We start from the raw sequence: 25,244 nt of genomic DNA, 5'->3' as shown, positions 1-25,244 counted from the left end.
CTGCAGAACCGGCTTGCTGTTAAGGACTGAGAGTCTTTGGGCAAAACTTACTTTTAGATAAATACTTAATATCGGTATGACAATCATTAGTTTCTGTTTAATATTTACTTGCATATCAGAATACATGTTTCCTAATAGTTAAGCATATATATTTAAGAATCTTAGTCTGAATAGTTTGGTCATTCTATCACTGTTTGTGAGAGACATTTGGCATATGAGGTTACCCTTTGGGCTATGAATACTATAGAAAATATATATTTTAAAAAACAACCTGTGTGTCCTAATTATTTTATTCATTAATGGGAGAGAAATGGATTTGTCAGCTATGTTTTAGGTAATTTTATTTTTCCCATAGGTATTTTTTTATTAAGATAAAATAAAAAGCTTGACAAAAGTACTCTTAGATATAAAGCATAGTAATTTAAATTAAAACCAAGACGGTCTTCCCCGGGTCTTTCCCAAAGTTTCCACTGATATTTTTAGATTTACATATCTGATTAACATATTCTCAGTATACTTTATGATGTAAATGATTTGAAGAATTTCTTTATTACTTTTTACTAAATGCAATGTAGGCATTTTTAAGTTGTGTCCTTTTTTTAATTTTATATAATTCTGATTTATGAATGGTTAAATTCAAATAAGCTGTGTTCTTTACATGGAGGACTTAATAAAAGCAGTAGCTACGTTTAGATTTGGCTCCCTCCTGTGCTGTTGTGTTCCCTAGTGCTGTGGCACAGTGCTGAGCCTGGAGTAATTGATTGGATTTGCAGCGTGAGGCCCTCTTACTCTCATTTGTAGCATTTACCCACTTTCTCTATCTGAGTGCCCATCTGTAAGGCAGATGTGGAAACAGAAATCTTCTAGTTACTCGGAAAGTTAAGTGAAATCTTGTCTTTTCCCCTCCTTATCATAATCTCTGTGACACCAAAATGATTAATGTACAATGTGTCTATCAGAACTGCCAACGCCGTATAACAGCCTTACAGGGTTGTTAGAAATAATCTATTTGAATACCTGCAGCTGCAGTTTTTTAGTTGGCAGACAGGACAAATTTTACAAGATAGAAGTTTGCTTCACTTTTTAACCTATCATATTGTCAAATATTATAGCAGTAATAACCCTCAACATTGGCTTGTATATGGTAGACTTTTCACATCCGACTTCGTTATATACATCATTACTTTTTTTGTGGGGGTAGCATAATGTGGCTGTATGTTAGTAGGTTTAAAAATATTACAATGGATTGTCTTAGTAATCTCATGGCTTACAACTTTCTGTTGTAAGAAAGTCGTAATCAGAGGAATGCACACACTTTGTTGTAGCTCAGGAAAACCATAAATCATTGAGTATCCTTTATGGTCGAGGAACAGTCATATTAAAATGAGGTATAAAGAAAAATGGTAATCAGAGTAAGCAAGGCAGATGTTTGAGTAGTGGATCTTTCACTTAGTGCCAGTTTTGTGTAAACCACATGATCTAATTCTGTTTATATTTCTAGTTGTAGACACAGTCAGAGTATGGAACTGAGTGTTCTTCCCTTCCAGATTTCTCATTGCATTTTCCTTCCTTCAGTCCTTCGTGATGGATGCACTTTCTTCTTGTTGATATAATAAATTAAGACTGTGTTAAATTTATAATGTCTTTATGAGTGCAGTTAAAGCTCAGAGCTACCAATTTTACTAGTTAGATAGAAAGGCAGCAACAAAAAACTTTTATAGAAAGCAGCACATGTCAGAGAATAAGTATCTTTTAAACATGTTTATGTTTTAGAATCCAAGCCCACTATTAGACCTGCTGGTTCTGACCGAGTCACAAGCACGGGGAGAAACAGATGATGTGCGGACTGCTGTTAGACAGCAGCTCCAGAAAGAACTGATGGCTCTTCTCAATTCCTTGTTACTGGCTTTCATGGCGGTAACTGACAGGTATGTTCCATTTGAGTCGAGTTGTTCACTTCTTGGGTGCGTTACATAAAGCATACTTTTCTTTGATTACCAAAGGTTGACTTCTTAGTTCTTCAGATTAAGAGGTAAAACCTGTTTTTCAGAGAAGCTCAATCTGTCTGTGTTCCTCGTGGAACCTGGTTGTATCTTTTCGATCTTAAGTATACTAAAACATGAATACATATTTGTCGGAGGAAAAATAAAGTAATTTTCCTCTGTTCTCACACAGTGGTCAATACAGAGAACTTTTGACTCTTAGATGTGGCTTTTCTCCTTCCCAGGAAACAATAGTGAATAACAGTTGGGTTTGTGTTGTAGGTGACAATATTTACTATTGGTTTATCTTTTATTAAAACTTCTGTTAATCCTAAACAGCTGTATAACCAAATCACTACACAGAGACTAGGATTTATTTAATTAACCTAGAACACAATGCTGGCAATAGTTACTCTATCCTAAACCTCCAAGCCCTCATAGTTTCCTAACATTCAGATTTTATCTATTATACTTGCTTTTTGAGAAATCTTAGGTCCGGTTCATTCTCCACATCGTTCCAAGACCTCTCCTCCAGCTCTGCTCTTCCAGCTCTCTCCTGCCCTCCTCTCCTCCTCTGCTTCCCACACCTTCCTGTCTTCTGGCTCCTCCCTCTCTTCCTGCTTCCTTTCCATTGCTCAACATTGTGGCTGATTTGCTTTATTTTGGCATGTTCACACAAAGTTGAGACAGGTGATACTTAGAATAAGTATCATAATGCAATGCTCAGGTTGAAACCAGAGAGTGGGGGATAGAAATTAGCATTTGAATGAACAAGGGTAAAGTGTATACATTCCAAAAGAACATTATACCAACAGGTTTGTTTAATTCAGCTTAATATGACACAGTCTACCCAGAAATTCCATCTGCCTCAGGTTGTAGGCTTATTGGCAGATTCAAGTTGTTCTGTGTTCGGGCAGACCAGCTGTTACCTAGAGTAGTGGCAATCTGCTAAAGGGATTTATTAATTAATATGAGTGGCTCATAGAACATGTGGATATAGTTTGCTTATATTTTCTGGTTTATTAAAAGGTTATGAGAAAACATGGATTGAGGGATGCACAAGGAGGACTGGAGGAGGGTAGCGTGCAGTTTCCATGCCTTCTTTGGGTGCTTAGCTATTCAGAAGCTCTTCAAACCTAGTCTGTTGGGTTTTTGTTGAGACTTGATACGTATGATTGCTAATGACTAACTAGGAAACCTAGCAGAGCAAATATGTTACAGTATTCTTAGCCTTTCTATGAAGTATTCTTCCCTGTGGGCTATGAGCTTTAGAAAGAGGAGTTTTGTGATATATGATCTACTGTCAGGCAAGAGTAGGTCAGAGAATATCATCATTGATTTGGAGACCTAGCCCACTGTCTAGGCTAGTCTGAAACTCCCTGGACTCCAGGCAATCCACTTCCTCCACTTTCTATACAGCAAGGAATTTTTCTTGTTATATCTGCAAGATGAAAAAGAAGGGGAACATTCACATTTCTGTCACATGCATCAGGAAATAAAAATACTAGTTTCTTTTACTGTCTCAGGAGAAAATTATGAGCAAGGAATCAGTTTAAAACTAAACTAATCTAAACTCTTTCTGAAGCCCTGTGTGCCTCCTACATCAAATCATGTGTACATCCTACATCAGGTCATGTGTACATCCTACATCAGGTCATGTGTACATTCTACATCAGATCATGTGTGCCTCCTACATCTCAGATCACTTGTGCCTCCTAATCTCAGATCACTTGTGCCTCCTAATCTCAGATCATGTGTGACCCCTATACCTCAGATCATGTGTGCCTCCTACATCCAGATCATATGTATATCCTACATCTCAATCATGTGTGCCTTTTACATCAGATCATGTGTACATTCTACATCTCAAGGTATATGTTCACTCTACATCTCTATCCATGTATGCGCACACACAGTGGATTTTTTTTTTACCTAAAGGTCTATCCTTTCTTAAGTCCCTCGGTACTTATCAGAGCAATTATACCCATTTTATGACTATGATTATTTTTATATGTATGATATTCAAATCTATATAATTTTGAATTTTTAAAAGATTAAAAATTAAACTAGAAGTTAAAATATATTTAAGTTAACATATATTTTATATAAGGTATACATTTGAGTCTTCAAGATGGCTTCTAAAGAAAAGTGATCAGTTATCTAAACCTGACAACCTGACTTTGATCCCTGGTTTCCATGGTAGAAGAAGAGAACTGAAATTTGTCCACTGAGCAACATAGGCATGCTATGGTATGCATGTGCTGATACCCAAACATAACAGAGTATACACACAGACATGCCAAACACACCACACAGATACAATCACACCAAGCACACTATACACACCAGATATACACCAAACTCATTACACACACACACACACACACACACACACCAAACTCACGACAAACACATCACAGCAATGTGATACAATATAAAGTTAGAGTGCACATTTAAATGATTTTAATGTCTTTAGATATTGTGCAACTTTCACTACTTTCTAAGTTTAGAATATTTTCTGTATATAGGCTTTGTATAGTCTTGTTTAAATTTATTTCTGATATATTTCTTTTTATATAGAACATGATTATTTGTTCAATTTCCCCTTTAACTTTTTCTACTTTGAGAAACCAGAGTTTTGCATGTACAATAATTTTATAATGTACTATAATTTTAATAAATGTATGTATTAGTTTAAATAGTTTCTACACATTATGCCTTGTGCAAATAAAAGATCAATTTTTTGTCTGACTTAAATGAGTTTTAATTTTATTTTTATTAATTACAGTTTATTCACTTTGTATCCCTGCTATAGCACCCTCCCTGATCCCCTCCTAATCCCACCTTTCCTTCCTTTTCTTCTCCTATGTCCCTCCCCAGTCCAATGATAGGGGACGTCCTCCTCCCTTTCTGTCTGACCCTAGTCTATCAGGTGTCATCATGACTGGCTTCACTCTCTTCCTCTGTAGACTGGTAAGTCTACTCCCCATTCAGGTAGAGGTGATCAAAGAGCCAGCCACTGGGTTCATGTCAGAGACAGTCCCTGATCCCCTTACTAGGGCATCCCACTTGGACACTGAGCTGCCGTAGGCTACATCTGAGCAGGGGTTCTAAGTTATCTCCATGCATGGTCCTTGGTTGAGTGTCAGTCTCAGAAAAGACCCCTGTGCCCAGATTTTTTGGTCTGTTGCTTTACTTGTGGAGCTCCTGTCCTCTCCAGGATAGTAAGATATCTCTTCCTTCTTTCATAAGGTTCCTTGCACTCTGCCCAAAGTTTGGTTATGAGTCTTAGCATCTGCTTTGATAGACTGCTGGGTTGAGTCTTTCAGAGGCTCTCTGTGATAGGCTCCTGTCCTATTAACTGTTTTCTTTCTCTTCTGAAGTCCATCTCATTTGCCTTTCTGAATGAAGATTGAGCATCTTACCTGGGTCCTCCTTAATTAGCTTCCTTAGGCATACAGATTTTAGTATGATTATCCCTATATTATATGACTAGTGTCCACTTATACGTGAATATATGCCAGGTGTGTCTTTGTGCTCCTCCCAGTCGCACTCTCAGGCCCTTCTCCCTCCATTCTCCCTCCATTCTCCCCTCTCCTCCTTCTCAGGGACGGGGAGGCCCCTAACGGGTACCAACCCATCCTGGCACCTCAACTTATAGCAGTACCAAGCTCTTCAGTGCTCAGTGGGAGCACTGAGGCATGACAAGGCAGCCCAGCTAGGGCAAAGGTGTACAGAGGCAGGCAACAGAGTCAGAGATGGACCCCCATGATGATCAAGCTGCACATCTGTTACATATGTGTAGTGGGTCTAGGTCAAGCCCATGCATGCTCTTTGGTTTGTGGTTCAGTCTTCCTGTGCCCCCATGGCCCCAAGTTAGTTTACTCTGTAGGTCTTCTTGTGGTGTCCTTGTCCCCTCTGGCTTCCTCTATTTTCTCCTCCTACTCTTCCACAGAATCTCCTCAGCTCCACCTATTGTTTGGCTTTGGGTCTCTGCATCTCTTTCCATCAGCTGCTGGGTAAAGCTCGTCAGAAGACAGTTGTGCTAGACTCCTGTCTGTAAGCATATCATAGCATCATTAATAGTGTCAGGAGCTGGCTCTCTCCCATGGGCTGGGTCTCAAGTTGCTAGTCATTTTTTTTTTCCCCATGCCCTTAATCTCTACTTCATTTTATCCGTACATTTCTTATAGGCAGGACAAATTTTGGGTCAAAGGTTTTGTGGAGGAGTTGGTATACCCCTCCTTCTGCTGGAAGTCCCACCTGGCTACATGAGGTGGTGACTTGAAGCTCCTTAATCTCCTGTTGCTAGGAGTCTCTGCTAGGTTCACCACCATAGGCTCCCTGGAGCCTCCTCTGTCCCACAAATGCTTCCGCCCCAAATTTCTGCTCTCTCTCTCCAGGTCCTTTTCCTGTCCCCCAACTCTGCCCACACCTGATCCTTACCCCTGTTACCCTCTCCCCAGTCAGTTCCATTTTGTCAGTTTTCACTCTTGTTTTTATTGAGCAAATGATCTACTTTGAGATTTCATCTCATGCAATCAGAATGGTTGAAATATTTTCCTGTGTTTTCCTCTATCAATTTCAAAGTTTCAGCTTTTACAATTAAGATACATTATTCATTTGGAATAGATTTTGTACAAAGTGAGAGAAATGGATCTGGTTTTATTCATATAATGTGGAAATCTTGTATCGCCAGCACTTTTAAAGAGCTCTGTCTTTTCTGAGACTGATACTTCAACCAAGGACCATTCATGGAGATAACCTAGAACGCCTGCTCAGATGTAGCCTATGACAGCTCCGTGTCCAAGTGGGTTATCTAGTAAGGGGATCAGGGACTGTCTCTGACATGAACTCAGTGGCTGGCTCTTTCATCACCTCTCCCTAAGGGGGAGCAGCCTTACCAGGCCACAGAGGAAGACAATGCAGTCAGTACTGATGAGACCTGGTAGACTAGGGTCAGAGGGAAGGGGAAGAGGACCTCCCCTCTCAGTGGACTTGGAAAGAGGCACAAGAGGAGATGAGGGAGGGTTGGATTGGGAGGGATCAAGAGAGGGGGCTACAGCTGGAAAAAAAAGCGAATAAACTGTAATTAGAATAAAAAAAATAAAAATTAAAAAGAGCCCTGTCTTACCCAGTTAGATTTTGGCTCCTTTGTGAAGAGTAAGTTGGTGTAGCTGCTTGAACTCTTTCTGCAACCTGTAGTCCATTGGCCCACGTCTGCTTTTACACCAGTACCATCCTGGCTTTTGTTTGGTTTTGTTTGTATTTCTTTGTGGCACTGTACAGAGTTGGGAGTCAGGCACTATGTTATTATACTTTTGTTTAAAGAATGCCTTAGCTGGATCTTGAGGAAGCACTATTCCTAATTGTCTGAGGAAGCGCCAGATTAATTTCTAAAGTGGTTGCACAAGTTTACATTCCTGCCAGCAGTGGAGGAGGGTTCCCCTTTCTCCACATCCTCTCCAGCATGCATCATCCCTTGAGTTTTTGATCTTAGCCATTTTGATAGGTATAAGGTGAAATCTCAGGGTCATTTTGATTTTCATTTCCCTGATGACCAAAGATGTTGAGCATTTAAGTGTTTCTCTGCCATTCGATATTCCTCTACAGAAAATTCTCTGATTAGCTTTGTACCCTGTTTTTTAATTGAATTACTTGATTTGTTTTTTAACTTCTTCAATTCTTTATATATTCTAGATATTAGCCCTCTGTCAGATGTAGGGTTGGTGAAGATCCTTTCTCAGTCTGTAGGCTGTCGTTTTGTTCTGATGGCAGTGTCTTTTGCTTTACAGAGGATTTTCAGTTACATGAGGTCCCATTTATTGATTGTTGATTTTGCCTGTGCTGGTGGTGTTCTGTTCAGGAAGTTGTCTTCTGTGCCAGTGAGATCAAGGCTTGAGTGAGGTAACCTAAAAGCATAAAGACACAAATGATATATACTCACTTATTAGTGATATTAGCCATATAATATAGGATAAATTTACTAACATCTATAGCCCTAAAGAAGCTAGCAACAAGGAAGACCCTAGAGAAGATGCCTAATCCTCTTCAGAAGGGCAAACAGGATAGACATTGGAAGTAGGAGAAGACAAGGAACAGGAAGGAGCCTTCCACAGAAGGCCTCAGAGATTCTATCTACCAGGGTATTGAAGGAGATACTGAGACTCGTAGCCAAACTTTGGGCAAGTACCAGAATCCTTACAAAAGAAGAGGGAGATAGAAAGCTCTGGAGGGGACAGGAGCTCCACAAGAACAACAGAGCCACAATACCTGGGCCCAGGGGGTCCTGCAGATACCAGTACTCCAACTAAGGACCATGCATGGAGAGAACCTAGACCCTCTGTTCAAAGGATGCCCATTTGCTGCTCAGTTACCAAGAGGGTGCCCTAATAAGGGGTACAGGGGCTGTCTCTGACGTGAAATCTGTGGCAGGCTCTATGATCCCCTCCCCCTAAGGGGTGTAGCTTTGTCAGGCCACAGAGGAAGATGATGCAGCCAGCCTTGATGAGACCTGATAGGCTAGGGTCAGATAGGGGAGGATCTCCTCCTCTTCTATCAGGGGACTAGGGAAAGGGCGTAGCGGGAGAAGAGGGAGGCTAGATGGGACTGGGAGGAGACAAGTGAGGGGACTGCACCTGGAATACAAAGTGAATAAATTATAATAAATATATAAATAAAATTAAATATAAAAAAAGAATGCCTTAGTTATTTGGGGTATTTTGTTTACTTGTGAATTTTAGGAGGGTTTTTTTTTCCTGTCTGTGAAGAATGTTATTAAAAGTTTGATAGAAATTGCTATTTCTTCTTTACTCTTTTATAGTTTACATATTTCTAAGAATTTAATTTTAATTAGATTATCTTTCTTTGTTGTGTCCTCACATTATCAGAATTCTCAGCTTTAATTTTTAAAATATTTTTACAATATATTCATTTTATATCTTGATTGTAGCTCTCTCCCTTATCTTCTCCTGGTCTCACCCTCCTCCTTGCCATCTGACCCTAGCTTATCAAGTCTCATCTGGACTGCCTGGACCCACTTCCTCTGTGACTTAGTAAGGCCACCTTACCATGGGGAAGTGATCAAAGAACAAACAATCAAGTTTATGACAGAGACAGCCCCTGGTCCTCTTACTAGGGAATCCACATGGAGACTGATAGTCTACATCTGAGCAGGGGGTCTAGGTACTCTCCATGCATGGTCCTTGGTTGGTGCATCAGTCTCTGCAGGACCCAATGGTCTCAGATTTTTTAGCTTTGTTGGTCTCCTTGTGGGCTCCTGTCCCCTCCAAGTCTTTCTATCTCCCACTTCTTCTATAAGATTCCCTGCACTTTGAATCATATGAAAGAAGGGGAGTTTGATGTGGAAAAGATAGGAGCTCCACAAGGACCAAATGTATCTGGGCACAGGGTCTTTTCTGAGATGGACACTCAACCAAAGTCCATGAGAGGATAAAACCTAGAACCTTTGCTCAGATGTGACCCGTGATAGCTCAGTAATCAATTGATTTCCCATAGTAAGGGGAACAAAGACTATTACTAACAGGAACTCAATGACTGGCTCTTTGACCTCCCCACCTCCCAAGGGAGGAGCAGTACTGTTAGGCCACAGAGGAGGACTTTGCAGCCAGTCTTGAAAATACCTGAAAAAAGGGAGTCATATGAAAGAGGGGGAGGTCCTCCCCTACTAGTGGACTTGGAAAGGGGCAGGGAGGAGATGAGGGAGGGAGGGTGGGATTGGGGAGGGAATGAGGGATACAGCTGGGATACAGAATTAACAAAATGTAACTAATGAGAAAAATAAAATTATGGAAAAAAAGATTCCCTGCACTCTGCCCAAAGTTTGGCTGTGAGTCTCAGCATCTGATTTGATCCGCTGTTGAGTGGAACCTTTCAGAGAACCCTCTATAGTAGGCTCCTATCCTGTTTCCTCTCTTTAACTGCTTCTGGTGTCTATCCTGTTTGCCATTCTGAATGAGATTTAAGCATCCTCCCTAGGATGTTTAGCTTCTTTAAGTCTATAGATTTTAGCATGGCGATCCTATATTACATGTCTCATATCCACTTATAAATGAGTATATACTGTGTGCTTTTCCAGTTCCATCTGTTTGCCTGCAAATTTCATGATTTCCTTGTTTTTAATTGAGTATTATTCCATTGTGTAAATGTACCACAATTTCTGTATCCATTCCTCCATTCCTCCATTGAAGGACATATCAGTTGTTTCCAGTCTCTGGCTATTGCAAATAAAGCTGCTATGAACATAGTTGAGCAGATGTCCTTGTTGTATGGTGGGGCATACAACCCCTTGTTGTATCTTTCGGGGTACCTAGGAGTGGTATAGCTGGGTCTTGAGGTAGTGCTATTACCAATTTTCTATGAAAGCACCAGATACTTTTTGGTCTGTAAGTATTTTCTGATTTCTCCAGTGACTTCTTTGACTCATTGGTTGTATCAGAATTTCTTGTTTAAAATATATATTATTTGTGAGTTTTTTTAATTTCTTTCTCTGTCTATGCATCGATTGCTTTGTGCCTGATTTATCTGCTAAAGCATCTCAGCACCCTGCCTTTTCTTTTGAGCTTTTAATCTGATGTATGTTTTAAGTCCACTTCTTATACATTTTAATCAGCTAGCAGTAGCAAAAACTCTTGCATAAATGTGTTTCTCTCTTTTTTCTAACTAAAGCTTCAGAATATATTTATTTCCTTAAAATGCAATAGCAGACATTTATGCCGAGCTGTACTTCAGTAAAAACAGTTGAAAGAAGCAGGGCAGGTGTGCCAGAAGAACGCACAGCCATACCACATAGGCCTCAATGTCTTTAGGGGCAGAGTCACTGCTCTGAAAAGGTCTTGTCAATTTAATAAAGGGAGCAAATAGATATATAGTCACAGGTCCACACTGACGCTATTTTGTTTAAAAGTAGTCAGCAGTACTACAGAGACACAGAGAAGCACAAAGAACTCACACTAAAGCCAAAAGTTATTTATACAAGTTCACTATCAACCACAAGCAATCTACTATAACTCAAAATGTTCCCACTTTTTTCCTTTTTAATTCACACTTCCTTCTGTTTCTCCTCCTTTTGTCTCTCACATAACCAGCACTCTGGGTAGTTCAGATTATTACCCCAGAGATTAAAAATGTGATATCTACCATTTTTCTCCAGTGAGATATGGAAGTTCCAAAATGGTACATGTTAGCTTTAGGTTGGCAAACAGCACATAAGTATGAATTTACTCCACTGTGAAGAAACCAGGTACAACAACCTGCTATTTAAACATTCTTTTAAACTATCAGTTTAAGTGTAAGATGGTTCTGTAATAAAAGAATTGTTCATTAGCGTACTTCACTTTTCAGTGTCTTCATTTTTTCTTAATGTTATGTTGTTAGTTTAACCTTTATACCAATAAAAAGCAATCAGGATAAAGAAAAGCATGAAACAATTTTAAAGGTGCAGTAGCATAGTTGTGTCTTAGGAAGAAGAGATAAAAAATTCTCAAGGCAAACTTGGTTTTCACTGGAGAAAAACAGTAGATATTATATTGCTAGTTTGTTGGATAATCATCTGTACTACCCAGAGTGGTTGTTATGTGGGAGGCAAGAGGAGGAGGAAGCGAAGGAGGTGTGAATTAAAAAAGGTGGGAACATTTTAAATTGTAGTAGATTGCTCTTTGGTTGATCGGTAAGGAATTGAACTTGTATAAATAACCTTTGACTTTAGTGTGAGTCCTTTGTGCTTCTACAGTGTTTCAACAACCAACCAGTGAGAGGTATGTAAAATAATGATCTTAGAAGACGTATATGTGATGCAGTAGGTAATGATGGAGTCATTGTCAGTTATAGAGTCTTATAAATAGTGGTATTGAAAAGATATCCGGGTTTATTTAGTAGTTTGTTAGGTAACATTTTATTTAAGGATTACATTTCTAAATTCATGCCTAGATACCATTTACTTTGTGACTTATGTTTAGATTTTTAGGGGAAAAGTGAATTTTAATGAAATAAAAACACTCTCTTGACAGCGAATAATTTAAGTATAGTATTAATGTATGCAATTTCAAGTCACTTGATATAGGTACTTTTTTATTTCAGCTTTGGCTTCACTAGAGATGGCAGTGCCAACATCTACTTACATATGATTTTCAATGTACTTGTTACCTGTAGTTCTTTTGACTAATCTGGTGATTTTTTTTTTTTATTTCCTTAAAGAAGTCTTATTTTGAGAGGGACTATTTTCCACTATCGTCTCTAATTCTTGCAGTGCTCATGTAGTGCACTGTCGGAATCCACCTCAGCTGCTAAGACAGCACCTTGAGCCTTTCGTATGTGGTTTTCCTTTCTGTGATAGGCAATGTTTGGAACTGTTCTACGTGTTCCAAACACAGCTGTCTCTGAAGCTGCTGCAGTGCCTCAGAGTCGCAGACGCTCCTCACTTCTATGGCTTGCCTTCCTTGGAGAGGACCTTAGCAGTCATGGCTCACCTCACAGCCTACCCTGGGTGGAGCGCACACTCTCCTCTTTCACAGCCTCTCGAGATTTGTGGCAAGTACTTGTTGGGCCTCTTGGAGGTAAGTTAGAATGACAACTCTGAGACTTAACTGTTTATTGATCGCTTTTTATTTCCATACCAGGAACAAATTCAGTGTATATTGTTATATTTAACTTAGATTATAGCATGGTATATGAAAAACTTAGTGTTAAAATGTTTTAATTTTTAAACAAATGTGTGAGGTCATACTCATCCTTACATCTTGAAGAAAAACTAAGGCTTATCCTTAGTCTCTTTATGACGTGGTTTTTTTTCCCTTACTTTAGCCTGCCAAAGCTTTAGTTTTACTTCTCTGGGGTAGGTGAAGGGAGGGGTGTGCATGCCACAGCACAGGGCTGACAGTGAGAGACAGCTTACAGCAGTGTTTCCTCTCCTGTTCCACAGAGTCCTGAGGGGAAGCCAAGTTCACCAGGCTTGCTGGCAAGTACTTTCATGTGCCGGGCCATCTCACCAGCCCTGTTTAAATTTAAATTATCCAGAAAATACACAAAATTCAACACTAGTCCAGTGAGTTATTATATAATTAAAACCCACATGATTGCCCAAACCTCTCCAAGCCTCGCTGGCACCTCTGGCGATTGTCCAAGCCTCGCTGACACCTCTGGCGTGTCGTCAGTCACATTCCTTTTGCTACACTCCCAAAGGATCTCGGCTGCTTGGATCCTTTCCTTTTTCATTATTGACAGTTTTACTGTTTTATCTGTGTCTGTCTACAAAAATGTTACCTGACTTTTTTTAAATATGAAATTTAAATCATTTGTTTGCATTTATTTCTTCCAACAGTATCCTTAGAAAATTTGTTTGTTGCTGATAGGTGGAGTTTTAATTTTTTATAATAGTCTATGTGCTACAACAATATTTTACATTTAATTTTAAAATTTTGTTTGGTTAAGACCAACTTTGGATACTATTGCTATGAAAATTATTGCCTTTGGTGAAAATGTGGATGTTATATATATTTTAAAAACTTTACCATTCTTGTTGATTTATGGAAACTTAATTTTTATTTATTGTCTCTGCACTCATGTTTTTAGTTTATAAGCAAATGCCTTTAATTCTGCACTTATTGATAGATTTTTTTTTTTATGAAGTCGTTCAGGCTGAAGTCTATTTGGGAAGATTATAAGTTTAGTAGATCTATAATTAGATTATTCATTTGTGTTTGTCTTAGTTATATTTTTTCCAGAATTAAAAATTTTGTTTACCTAAATTTTCAAAAATCACTAAGAATTATTCATCTCTTAAATGTCTACTGCACCTATAGTTCCTATATTCAAGATATTAATTACCCTTTCTCCATTTTATTTTTATTTTTGTATTTTTTCTCCATTTTCTTATATTATCTAATGTTTGTTAGTTGTTACAAAGGAATGAACCATCATCTTTAATTGACTCTTTTCCCCTCTTAATTTTTACCTACGTTTATAAAAAGTGTGCCATTTGCTAGTGTTTTGAGGTATGGTCTTAACTTCACCAATTTCTGTCCCTGCCACAGCTTTTCTTAAATAAGCCTTTTTGTCTCTTAGCATATTAAAAGCATGGCCTTGGTTATATTCCATAGTCATTATCTGGCTCACACTATTTCGAGTATGACGTAATTAATTTTGCTGAGATATGGTTGTTTGAGTACTCTAAGAACAGCTATGCTGTGGGGTCCTGGCAGCCTTGCATTAAGCACCTGCCAGCAGATGGAAGTCCTAGCAACGTTGCCTCCACTCCTCCGCCATTTGAAGACCTAGGCATCTTTGCAGGCTGTCAGGAAACTGATTCTCGTGCATGTTCACTACGAGAAGTTGGTTATGAACTAAGCTTCGGGTGCTTTTGCTTTTTGTTTTTATTACGGTGCCTTTTTTATTTTTTATATCTGTGTATATTTCATTTAGGTTTTATGATTTCAATCCTTTTTATTCTTTAGGACTTCATACAAGTTTTTTTGAGCCTACCTGCCTCTCCCCCAAGTTTTCCCCACTTCTTTATGTGCTCTTTTCTGTTTTGTTTCTCTTTCTCTGGTCTGTCTTTCCTTTCCTTCCTTCCTTCCTTCCTTCCTTCCTTCCTTCCTTCCTTCCTTCTTTCTTTTTTTTTTTTTTTTTTCAATGCAGTTTATTCAGGAACCTTGAACAATCATCAGACCCTGGGGAAAGCCAGCCCACAGCTTAAATAGCCTCTGGGTAGCCAACCCAGGCGTGCCACGTGGGCAATGCAGATAGGTCCACATACATGGAAGCAAGCCAGATCCTCGGCCTTAGCCAAATGTGGAATTGTTCGTGACAGAGAGCACTCACCATCAGGAAAGTGGAAGGCGGAAACCAGCTCCATCTTTAAGGCATAGCATTCCGCAGCTCTCTACAGTTCCCCCTTTTTGTTTTAGACGCATCAGGCAAGAGTGGAGGTCTAATCTCTGATATTAGAAATAAATTGGGACTTTGTACCGATGTTCATTTAGGTGTCATCCACCCAAAGAGCATCAGACCCGTCTGATACCTTTTTCTCAGAGGCGGGACCTGGGGCATCAACCCGCATGCAATCAGACATGCTCTTCTCTGGGTCCAAAGCGGCTGACCCTGAGTGCAGTGCTTAGCCTCGCATCCTGAGCGTAACATTTTAGCTTTTTATGGTATCCAACCATGCTTGGGGAGACTGTCCTGCTTCAATGGCTGTAAAGGCCTGAATGATCATGGCTGCATCACACTGTTGTGAGACTCTAATCTTGCATATATACCACAGGCAAACCAAGGAGACCAACACCAGAAGGCCTGCTAACGCTCCCATGCCCGCCCATTCCTTCGGATGATTCATGGCTGCAGCAATCCATGGCGATAATCCTGTGGCTAGTCCTGCGTCCACTCTGGTAGAATTTACTGTGACAATGGCCACTCTCAGCTGCTCCATCGTAGTATCGAATTCTCCAGTCCAATTACCTAAAATATAGCTCGACAATTGTTTAGACAGATTTGCAGCACAGGAAAAATTCTCATGTTATATGCTAGTGGCTCAAAGTCCAGCATATTTTCATTGACAGCCAAGTTGAGCGATTTGCCATAGGGTATCAATTTGCTCCTGCACGAGGTCAATCCTCTGATTGAACACCATCAAGCTTCCTTTTAGTTGAGCATTAATTCCTTTATGTACAACTAAGGCATGAGCTACATTGGCTAAATGATTATTCAGGGTCTGAGCAGTCTGCCCAGTATGACTCATGGCTAATGCCCCGGTGGTAGCTCCAACAGCCGCCAATGAGATGGTAGTAACAATGGTGGCTGGACTTGCTCCATGCCAATTGACTAACTCCATGTTTTCCTCCACTTTTGAAAGTCATTTAAGGTTCTTAAATAATTTTTTTCCCTTTTTTAAAAAATTTTTCATTAATTACACTTTATTCATTCTGCATCCCCCCATAAGCCCCTCCCTCCTCTCCTCCCAATCCCACCCTCCCTCCTCCCTCTGCTTGCATGCCACTCCCCAAGTCCACTGATAGGAGAGGTCCTCCTCTCCTTTCTGATCTTAGTCTGTCAGTTCACATCAAAAGTGGCTGCATTGTCCTCTACTATGGCCTGGTAAGGCTGCTCCCCCCCAGAGGGAGGTGATCAAAGAGCAGGCCAATCAGATTATGTCAGAGGCAGTCCTTCTTCACATTACTATGTAACCCAATTGGACTCTGAACTGCCCTGGGCTACATCTGTGCAGGGGTTCTGGGTTATCTCCATGAATAGTCCTTGGTTGGAGTATGAGTCTCTGGGAAGTTCCCTGTGTTCAAATTTTCTTGTTCTGTTGCTCTCCTTGTGGAGACCCTGTCCTCTCCAGCTCTTACTATTTCCCAGTTCTTACCTAAAATTCCATTCACTCTGCCCAACAGTTGCCCATTAGGCTCAGCATCTGCTTTGATAGTCTGAAGGGCAGAGGCTTTCAGAGGCCCTCTGTGGTAGGTTCCTAGGTTGTTTCCTGTTTTCTTCTTCTGATGTCCATCTTCTTTGCCTTTCCGGATGGGGATTGGACATTTTAGTTAGGGTCCTCTCTCTTGCTTAGTTTCTTTAGATGCACAGGTTTTAGTGGGTTTGTCCTATGTTGTATGTCTATATGAGTGAGTATATACCATGTGTGTCTTTTTGCTTCTGGGACAACTCACTCAGGATGATCCTTTCCAGATCCCACCATTTACCTGCAAATTTCATGATTTCCTTATTTTTCATTGCTGAGTAATATTCCATTGTGTAGATGTACCACGATTTCTGCATCCATTCTTCAGTTGAGGGGCATCTGGGTTGTTTCCAGCTTCTGGCTATTACAAATAAAGCTGCTACAAACATGGTTGAGCAAATGTCCTTTTTGTGTACTTTTGGATATATGCCCAGGAGTGGTATGGCTGGATCTTGAGGAAGCGCTATTCCTAGTTGTCTGAGAAAACGCCAGATTGATTTCCAAAGTGGTTGTACAAGTTTACATTCCCACCAGCAGTGGAGAAGGGTTCCCCTTTCTCCATAACCTCTCCAACATGTGTTATCACTTGAGTTTTTGATCTTGGCCGTTCTCATGGGTGTAAGGTGAAATCTCAGGGTTGTTTTGATTTGCATTTCCCTAATGGCTAGTGAGGTTGAGCATTTCTTTAAGTGCTTCTCTGCCATTTGGTATTCCTCTACAGAGAATTCTCTGTTTAGCTCTGTTCCCCATTTTTTAAGTGGATTACTTGGTTTTCTGCTTTTCAGCTTGTTTAGTTCTTTATATATACTGGATATGAGTCCTCTGTCAGATAAAGGGTTGGTGAAGATTCTTTCCCAATCTGTAGGCGGTTGCTTTGTGTTGATGACGGTGTCCTTTGCTTTGCAGAAGCTTTTCAGTTTCATGAGGTCCCATTTATTGATTGTTGCTCTTAGAGCCTGTGCTGTTGGTGTTCTGTTCAGGAAGTTTTCTCCTGTACCAATGAGTTCTAGGGTATTTCCCACTTTTTTTTCAAGCCGATTTAATGTGTCTGGTTTTATGTTGAGGTCTTTGATCCACTTGGACTTCAGTTTTGTGCAGGGTGATAAGTATGGATCTATTTTCATTTTTCTACATGTAGACATCCAGTTGGAACAGCACCATTTGTTGAAGATGCTATCTTTTTTCCATTGAATGGTTTTGGTGTCTTTGTCAAAGATCAGGTGTCCATAAGTGTGTGGGTTTATTTCTGGGTCTTCTGTTCGGTTCCATTGATCCACCATTCTGTTTCTATGCCAGTACCATGCAGTTTTTAAAACTGTTGCTCTATAGTACAACTTAAGATTAGGGATGGAGATACCTCCAGAAGATCTTTTATTGTAGAGGATTGTTTTAGCAATTCTGGGTTTCTTGTTATTCCATATGAAGTTGAGAAATTAGGGATACTTACTGTTTTATACCCTGAAAAGGAAAGCCAATATAAAACTGCTTATATTTTCTTTTTAGGTAATTACTTCTTTTTATGTGGAACGGGGAGGAAATGCTATGTCCTTCATGGGGAAAGGTGTTACGAAGAGCACAGTTCTGTGCTTGCTTCATTTATCCCATGAGATGATTGCCCAGGCACCACGCTCGGTAAGAGAAGCAGAAGCTGCCATCATCTCAACTGTCTCTTGAACAGGAGTGTGCTGTGTCTGATACACTTCAAGCATGGGAACTCACTACATGAAAATGTTAGTTTTGACTTGGCAGGTGCTAGAGAGACGGTTCAGTGGTGTAGAGTGCTGGCTGCGCCTCCGGAGAAACTGAGTTTGGTTCTCAGTACATACAGTGATTGGTTTATAGCTGCCTATAGCGCTGCCGCCAGCGGATTCAAGTCTCTTGTCTGACCTCTGCAGGAAACTTACACATGTGCCTTACACACAAAAAATAGGGCTTCTCTGTGTAGTCCTGCCTGTCCTGGAATTCTCCTTGTAGACCAGTCTAACTTCGGATTCAAAGATCTTCCTGCCTGCGCCTCCCAAGTTCTGGGCTCAAAAATAAAATCTTTAGGACAATAATTGTTTTGGGTTACAGCATGGAAGTTGGAAGTTATATGTGTCTGAATTTATTTAAAAATTTATTTTGGTTGAAATCATTAAGTAAAACTCTACATTTTTTTTGGCTAAATTATGGGAGCCTCTGTTGAAAATTGTTCTAAGGGTAGCCAATATTTTTATTTGCATTATTTGACCAACGATGCAATTTTACTTTTTGATCTTCAAAAATTTAGACCTGTTTTAAGCTCTGTAAACTTAATGGGATTACCATGTCCTTGGTTTCATTCTAGGAGTGGATGCCGCTTTGGTTCTTGCCTTTGGGTAGTCAGAGTGAAGAACACACTCCTCCTCAGCAAGGGTTGGCCTGGCTGATTCCCCTGTGGGTTGACAGAGACCCGGAGGTTAGTGTATAAGAATTCTAACAATGTTTTGTCTGGATTGAAAGGCAAAAGAAACGGAACATATATACACATTGTGGGTTATCGTAGTTGATGCAGCTTATGATTTATTTAACCCCTGTCTTCCCTCAGGCAGTCATAAAGAAGCACTGTTGACTGGGTTATTGCTGTAAGAGAGTTTTTGCTTTATAGTTTTGTTGGCTGGAAATCCAAGGTCTGTGTACCAGCATAGCCAGACTCTGGACACTACTCTCATTCTCCCTTACAGATTCCTGTCTTTTTGCAGAGTGTCTACAGGGCTTTTCACTGTACTTGTGTAGGCAATCACCAGTCTGGTTGGGGGTAGGACCTCATTGCTAAAGAGTTCATTATATTTTAATTATCTTGAGGAAGCCCTATTTCCAAACAGGTTACATTGAGAATTAAAGCCTTCACTGAGATTGGTCATCTTTTAGCTTAGCTGTCTAACTCTGTTCCATTAAAATTCACATACTTCTCTTTTCAAGTAAGTACGTTAATCACTGTAAATAGATTTAAAAACCCCAAAACAAAATTTAACTCACTGTAATCTCAACTTTATACTCTGAAGTCCAATGTCTTGTGTAAGTATTATCTAAATCAGGAATAGATGAGAATTCATGTAGTTCATCCTGAGGAAAGAATTTGTTCTCACCTAGGAGGCTATGAAAGACAGAAATTATTTGTCTCGACCTGATTGTAGAGTTGTCATAGGATACACACTTCTAATCCCAAAGGGAGAAATAGAAGTGGAGGAAATGAGGTTGCAGTGCAGGTGTTCGTGCTGAGGAAGCAAATTGCAGTAGCACTCAGAGCCCAAGCCCTTTCTCTCGATATTGTGGCTTACAGGCTCTGCAGGCTGGAGAAAGGTTTTCAGCCCCCAGCTTCCTACAGCTCAGTGAGTAGCCTGACTGCTTAAGGTTGCTTTTCTGGGCTCCACCTGTGCTGTTGTGGTTAAGGATAGCAGCACCTTCCTTGAGGCACTGGACTGGGCCTTCCTGGCCCAGTGAAACTAGAAAGGCAGCCACAGCCTTAGAAACTGGGGCTGTGGCCTTGCCTCCATGCCTAGGGTAGGCATGGCCGCCCTAAATATCTCAATACATTTGGAACCATTCTTCTCTCTGGAGAATAGCATGTTTTGCCATGGAATTCAAGCCCCACAATCTCCCAGGCATTGCGGTTCACTTACGTATTTCTGCCATTCCATACTGACATTGTCTGTGCTGATCCATTCTCATCTCCATTCTGCCTCCTGCTAAACTGTCTAAACAGCATTCACAACCTCTTCAGGAAACAGTTTTTCAGCCATATCTCTGTGGCCTTTCCAGAATAAGCCTTCTCATTTCGTACGTAGAGAACTCAGAATTTTTTAATCACTTATAAGTCTGTTTAAAAAAATTTTTACAAATGTATTGTTAATTCCTTTGCATTTTGCTTTAAGAACTCAGGAGGAATTAATACACTTTGCTTAGAAATATTTTCAGCTATGTGTATAATTTCATTACTCACAAAACATTTAACATTTGAACACAGTTGAACCACTTTTACTCCTATTTGTGTAAAGCAGCTTTACATCACTATAATAGATGCCAGAGTAAAACAACTTAAAAAGAAAGTCAGGGTTTATTTTGGCTCACGGCTTGGAAAACTTCAGTCTCATTGCTTTTGGTCCTGTAGCAGTGTCTTGGTGGGAGCCCATGGGCTAGCACAGCACTCACCTTCTGGCAGCTGGGCAGCAGAAAGAGAGGCCAGGATCTCAACATTCCTTTTTGGGGCTTGCCACCGTGTGGTTAGAAGACTCGTGAACACCTGATCCTTAACAGTTTTAGGAATGGTTCCATGGACTGGGGACCACACATTTAACACAAGCCTTTTTGGTTACTTGTCTAAATCACAGCAACACCTTTTAAGCGTTACCCTTCTTCCATATCTATCACATTTCTAATAACATGTTCTCATTGCTTTCTGGCATCACACCAGAATCACTCTTACAGTTTATCTTCCTGGTATGAACCTGTAGTCTTGCAGACTCTAACCTGTCATATAGTTCAAAAGTCACTTCTGTGTCATTAGTTATTTGTTTTAATATAGCTTGTTGGTAGAAAAAAAGATCTGTATTCTTCTCAGGTTGCCATCATCAATAGCACAAAATGGACTGCTTTAAAAGCAGCAGTGCAGCTTCCCGTTTGGGGAGCACACTGGCTTCTTGGGAGACTGCTTTCTCACTGTGGGTGGGCACCTTCTCAGTATGTGTTCATTTTCCCTCCTTGTTGCAGGCAGCCAACCTCTTCATTTTAAAAGCCTCGCAATATTTAAGTGCCATTTTAATACAAAGTTTACATTATTTAGCCCTTTGATAAGGGATGTTGAGTAAGAATTGGTGGGTCATATTGCAGACCTTGATTTGTAGAAGTATTTGATCTGAGCTTGGAGGGTGCAGCTCTAGGGACTTCGCACCTGGACTTACACTTACTATTTCATGGCTCTGTTACTTTTGTTCTTACTTGTCACTGAAAATGAATTTATGTTCAAAATCCAGAAATGCACCAAACTGTTACCTTAAATAGCAGTTATGCTATGGCCAGCATTTCTATACCAAATTAAGCTCTTTTTGAAACAATTTTCTCTTAAAATAACTTGAGAAAGTACCAAGTGCCCTATAAGAAATTTGATCCAGCTACACAGTTTTGAAATGAAGTATTAAAAAGTGAAAACTAAGCTGGGCTCTGTGGTGGACACCTGTAATCCCAGCACTTGGAGAGGCAGAGGGAGGCGGATCTCTGAGTTCCAGCTAGCCTTGTCTACAAAGTGAGTCTAGGATAGCCAGGGCTACACAGAGAAACCCTGTTTTGAAAAACAAACAAACAAAAAGGTAAAAATATTTATTTAGAAAACACTGTTTTTTTAAAAAATTTCTTTTTTTTATTTATTAAAGTTTATTCACTTTGTAGCCCCCTCCTTCATCCCCTCCCAATCCTACCCTCCTTCCCTTCTCTCTTCCCATGCCCTTCCAATATTAAGTTAAAAAAAAAATAGAGCAAAATAATGGGTATTTTTTTAAATGAGGAATAAATTGAAATGTTCAGTAAATATGATTGTTTCCTTTGATTTTTCTTTCTTTTTTAATTTTAATTTTTTAACTTTTTTATTATCATTTATTGCAATTTATTCAATTTGTATCCCAAATGTGGCCCCCTCCCTCATCTCCTCCCAATTCCATCCCCACTACCTCTTTTCTGCCTAAAACCCCCTCCCCAAGTCCACTGATAAGGGAGGTCCTTCTCACCTTCTCTTTGACCCTAGCCTATCAGGTCTCATCAGGACTGGTTGCTTTTTCTTCAAAAAAAAAAATTATAAATCATAACTGCTTTAATGTTTACGTACAGATATCTAGGTTAAGCTCATATAACATTTGATTATAGTCTGCTTCCTTTTTAGGTCATTGCTTTTTCTTTTCCCAACCCCGATACAGAAGTTCTCTAAAGCTAATGACAAATTCACACACGTAGACGCTGTGTCCTATAAGTATGTAGGAATGTAAAACCAGTACCATCTTCAAACATATGTAGGACACTGTTTCTGAGTGTCCATTATTGTGTAGAAATGTAAAAACTAATGCATATTAACACAGTTCTTTTTTGTTGTTGTTTTGTTTCTGTTTTTTGAGACAGTTTCTCTGTGTAGCCTTGGCTGTCCTGGAGTCACCTATATCGACCAGGCTGGACTCAAACTCACAGAGATCCACCTGCCTCTGCCTACCCGAGTGCTGGAATTACAGGTGTGCGCCACCACTCCTGGCTGCATATTCACACAGTCGGACACTTCTTTTGGACCAGATAGACTTCATGCTGGGAAAGAGTCTCCTTGCATTTCACACCTCTGTCTTTACTTGACAGGTGAGATTCACCTCACTGGGATTGGGATCAGCACTGACTACCATTGAAGCTGGTTGTATGGCCTTGGCCAGCAGTTGTCAGAATATTTCTGGTGGGCTCTGGGGAACCGTGCTGAACATTCTTCTGGATCAGTCGGAATGCAGTGTGGTACGCCGGGAGGTAGGTGTGTTTTAGCAGTCTAGCCCACCTCCCCGCCCTGTCACAGACTAGTACGAGCAGGAGTGTCTGTAAGCCACACTTGACCTGCTGTTCAGCACAGTAGACTAAGAAAAAAACATCATTTATTTTGCTTGCAAAAATGAAAGTGATTAATTTACAGTAAGACTTCAAGTCCTTTATTCTGATGCAGTAAGGCAGGTTTTAAATTTTGTATTACATATTCATTATTTATTTTGCATACGTGTGTACACATATGTGCGTACACTTGTGCACATGTTCTGTTGTCGGAGGACAACTTAGGAGCGTCTGTTCTCTCCTTCCATCGTGGGTTCTGGGGACAGAATTCAGTCTTGGCATAAGTACCTTTACTAGAATAGCCGTCTTGCTGTCCCAGAATATGATATACTTTCATGTGAACGTTTATATTATACATTGCAAAGTAATTCATGGAAAACATTTGTTTTTACCTCAACATGTATGAGCCTTTAATGCTTACAAACCCATAATAATGATAAAGTATTTTCAAGATAATATTTCATAGTATATGTCAATAATATTTGAGGAGAAAATAAACACTAACTTGTGTTTTTTTTTCAGTATGTATTTTTTTAATTTTTTTATTTTTGTTATTAGTTACATTTTGTTAACTCTGTATCCGAGCTGTATCCCGCTCCCTCATTCCCTCCTAATTCCACCCTCCTTCCCTCATCTCCTCCCTGTTTTTAAAGTAAGTTATTTATTTATGTCATTTGTGGAGATGCGTATGCTTGTGAGGTCCAGGGAACAAATCCCTGTGTTCTAGGGATTAAACCTGGGTCATTGGTTGTATCTATAAATGCCTCCATCTACTGAGGCATTTATATGACTCATGCTTGTAGTTTTAAAAATAACAAACAAATAGTGCTCAGAACTTTCTGAAGAAATCAGAAGTTCCTGGACCACCAATAACCAGTACCCAGGGGCAAATACATAAAGCCAGTTCTCTTATTAGTAATTTCAAATGGTGATTATTACTTTTAGGGATTGTTCTGTATCTGTTAATTTCAACTTGTTAAATTGACTTCCAGTAAAGATGGATGGAAGCTTTACTCTTAACAGTTCTCACATTCTTGTTATTCTCTTAGTATGATTATAGCAAATCTTTCCTGAAATGAAAATCAGTTCTTGTATTTGTTTGATTATTTGATTTTATCACCTTATATTCTGATAGGTAAAGTTAGACATTTGTGCTTTAAGTTTATTAGGAAGTTTTGTATGAAAGAGAGAACTGAGGAGGGAGAAGGCTGTGTGTGTAACCCTTCTGACAAAGGGATTTGAAGACGTATATTTTTAAAATGGTTTTAGAATGTCTAATACTAGTCATTTTTCCATGAAACTGAATTTTGAAACAGTAAAAAATATATCTGGGCACAGGCGTCTTCTCTGAGACTGACACTCCACTGAGGACCATGTATGGATATAACCTAGAACCTCTGCTCCGATGAAGCCCGTGGTAGCTCAGTAACCAATTGGTTTCCCATAGTAAGGGGAACAGGGACTATTTCTGACAGGAACCAAATGACAGGCTCTTTGACCTCCTCACCCCCCAAGGGAGGAGCAGTCCTGCTAGGCCTCAGAGGAGGACTTTGCAGCCAGTCCTGAAGATACCTGGGAAAACAGGATCAGAGGAATGGGGAGGAGGTCCCCCCCATCAGTGGACTTGGAAAGGGGCAGGGAGGAGATGAGGGAGGGAGGGAGGGTTTGGGAGAGAATGAGGGAGCAGGATACAGCTGAGATACAGAGTTAATAAAATGTAACTAATAAAATAAATAAATAAATAGAAAAGAAAAATTATATTTTCTTGTAAAATAATAGTTTTCTCATCACCTGATTCAATCATCAGCTAATTAGAAATGAAGTTTATGAGATCTTGAGAGGATCTCAGCTTGTATAACTGCCCAGCTACCGCCTCTGTTATTTAATTATAGCAATTGGTTATTTCAGAGGTGACAACAAGATGGCAGTATTGACGTTTTGTGTTTTTAATTCTCAGGCTGCATTTATTCTTCAGAATCTCCTTGTAATTCCGATGCCTTCAGAAATTATGAAGGGTTATACGTGGCAGGTGGGTATAATTGGTTACCAATCTAGTACATATTTTATAGTAGTTAGTTTTGCATTTCCAGCATATATGTGCAACTAGCCTTTTGTGTCTGTGGTTTTCATATTTGTGGATTTACGCAAGCAGGGATCAGAAATATTCAAGAAAAAGTGATTGTTCTGAACAGTTGCAGACTTTTTTTTCT

The 25,244-nt window shown here is 39.8% G+C and overlaps 1 protein-coding gene across 1 annotated transcript in view; it reads left to right on the top strand.

The window, feature by feature from the left end:
- Rttn (rotatin) overlaps positions 1-25,244 on the top strand; it is a 165,977-nt gene that overhangs the window by 75,726 nt on the left and 65,007 nt on the right. Inside the window, exons 27-32 of the mRNA XM_060376958.1 lie at positions 1,774-1,928; positions 12,337-12,556; positions 17,956-18,084; positions 18,779-18,889; positions 22,801-22,959; positions 24,992-25,063. Of these exons, the coding sequence (XP_060232941.1) occupies positions 1,774-1,928; positions 12,337-12,556; positions 17,956-18,084; positions 18,779-18,889; positions 22,801-22,959; positions 24,992-25,063 (846 nt within the window). The remainder of the gene's footprint in view (positions 1-1,773; positions 1,929-12,336; positions 12,557-17,955; positions 18,085-18,778; positions 18,890-22,800; positions 22,960-24,991; positions 25,064-25,244) is intronic.

Source organism: Meriones unguiculatus, chromosome 2 (assembly GCF_030254825.1).
Source record: "Meriones unguiculatus strain TT.TT164.6M chromosome 2, Bangor_MerUng_6.1, whole genome shotgun sequence".
Classification (NCBI taxonomy): domain Eukaryota; kingdom Metazoa; phylum Chordata; class Mammalia; order Rodentia; family Muridae; genus Meriones; species Meriones unguiculatus.
Note: the sequence above shows the minus strand (reverse complement) of the source record. Positions and strands in the feature narration are given on the sequence as shown.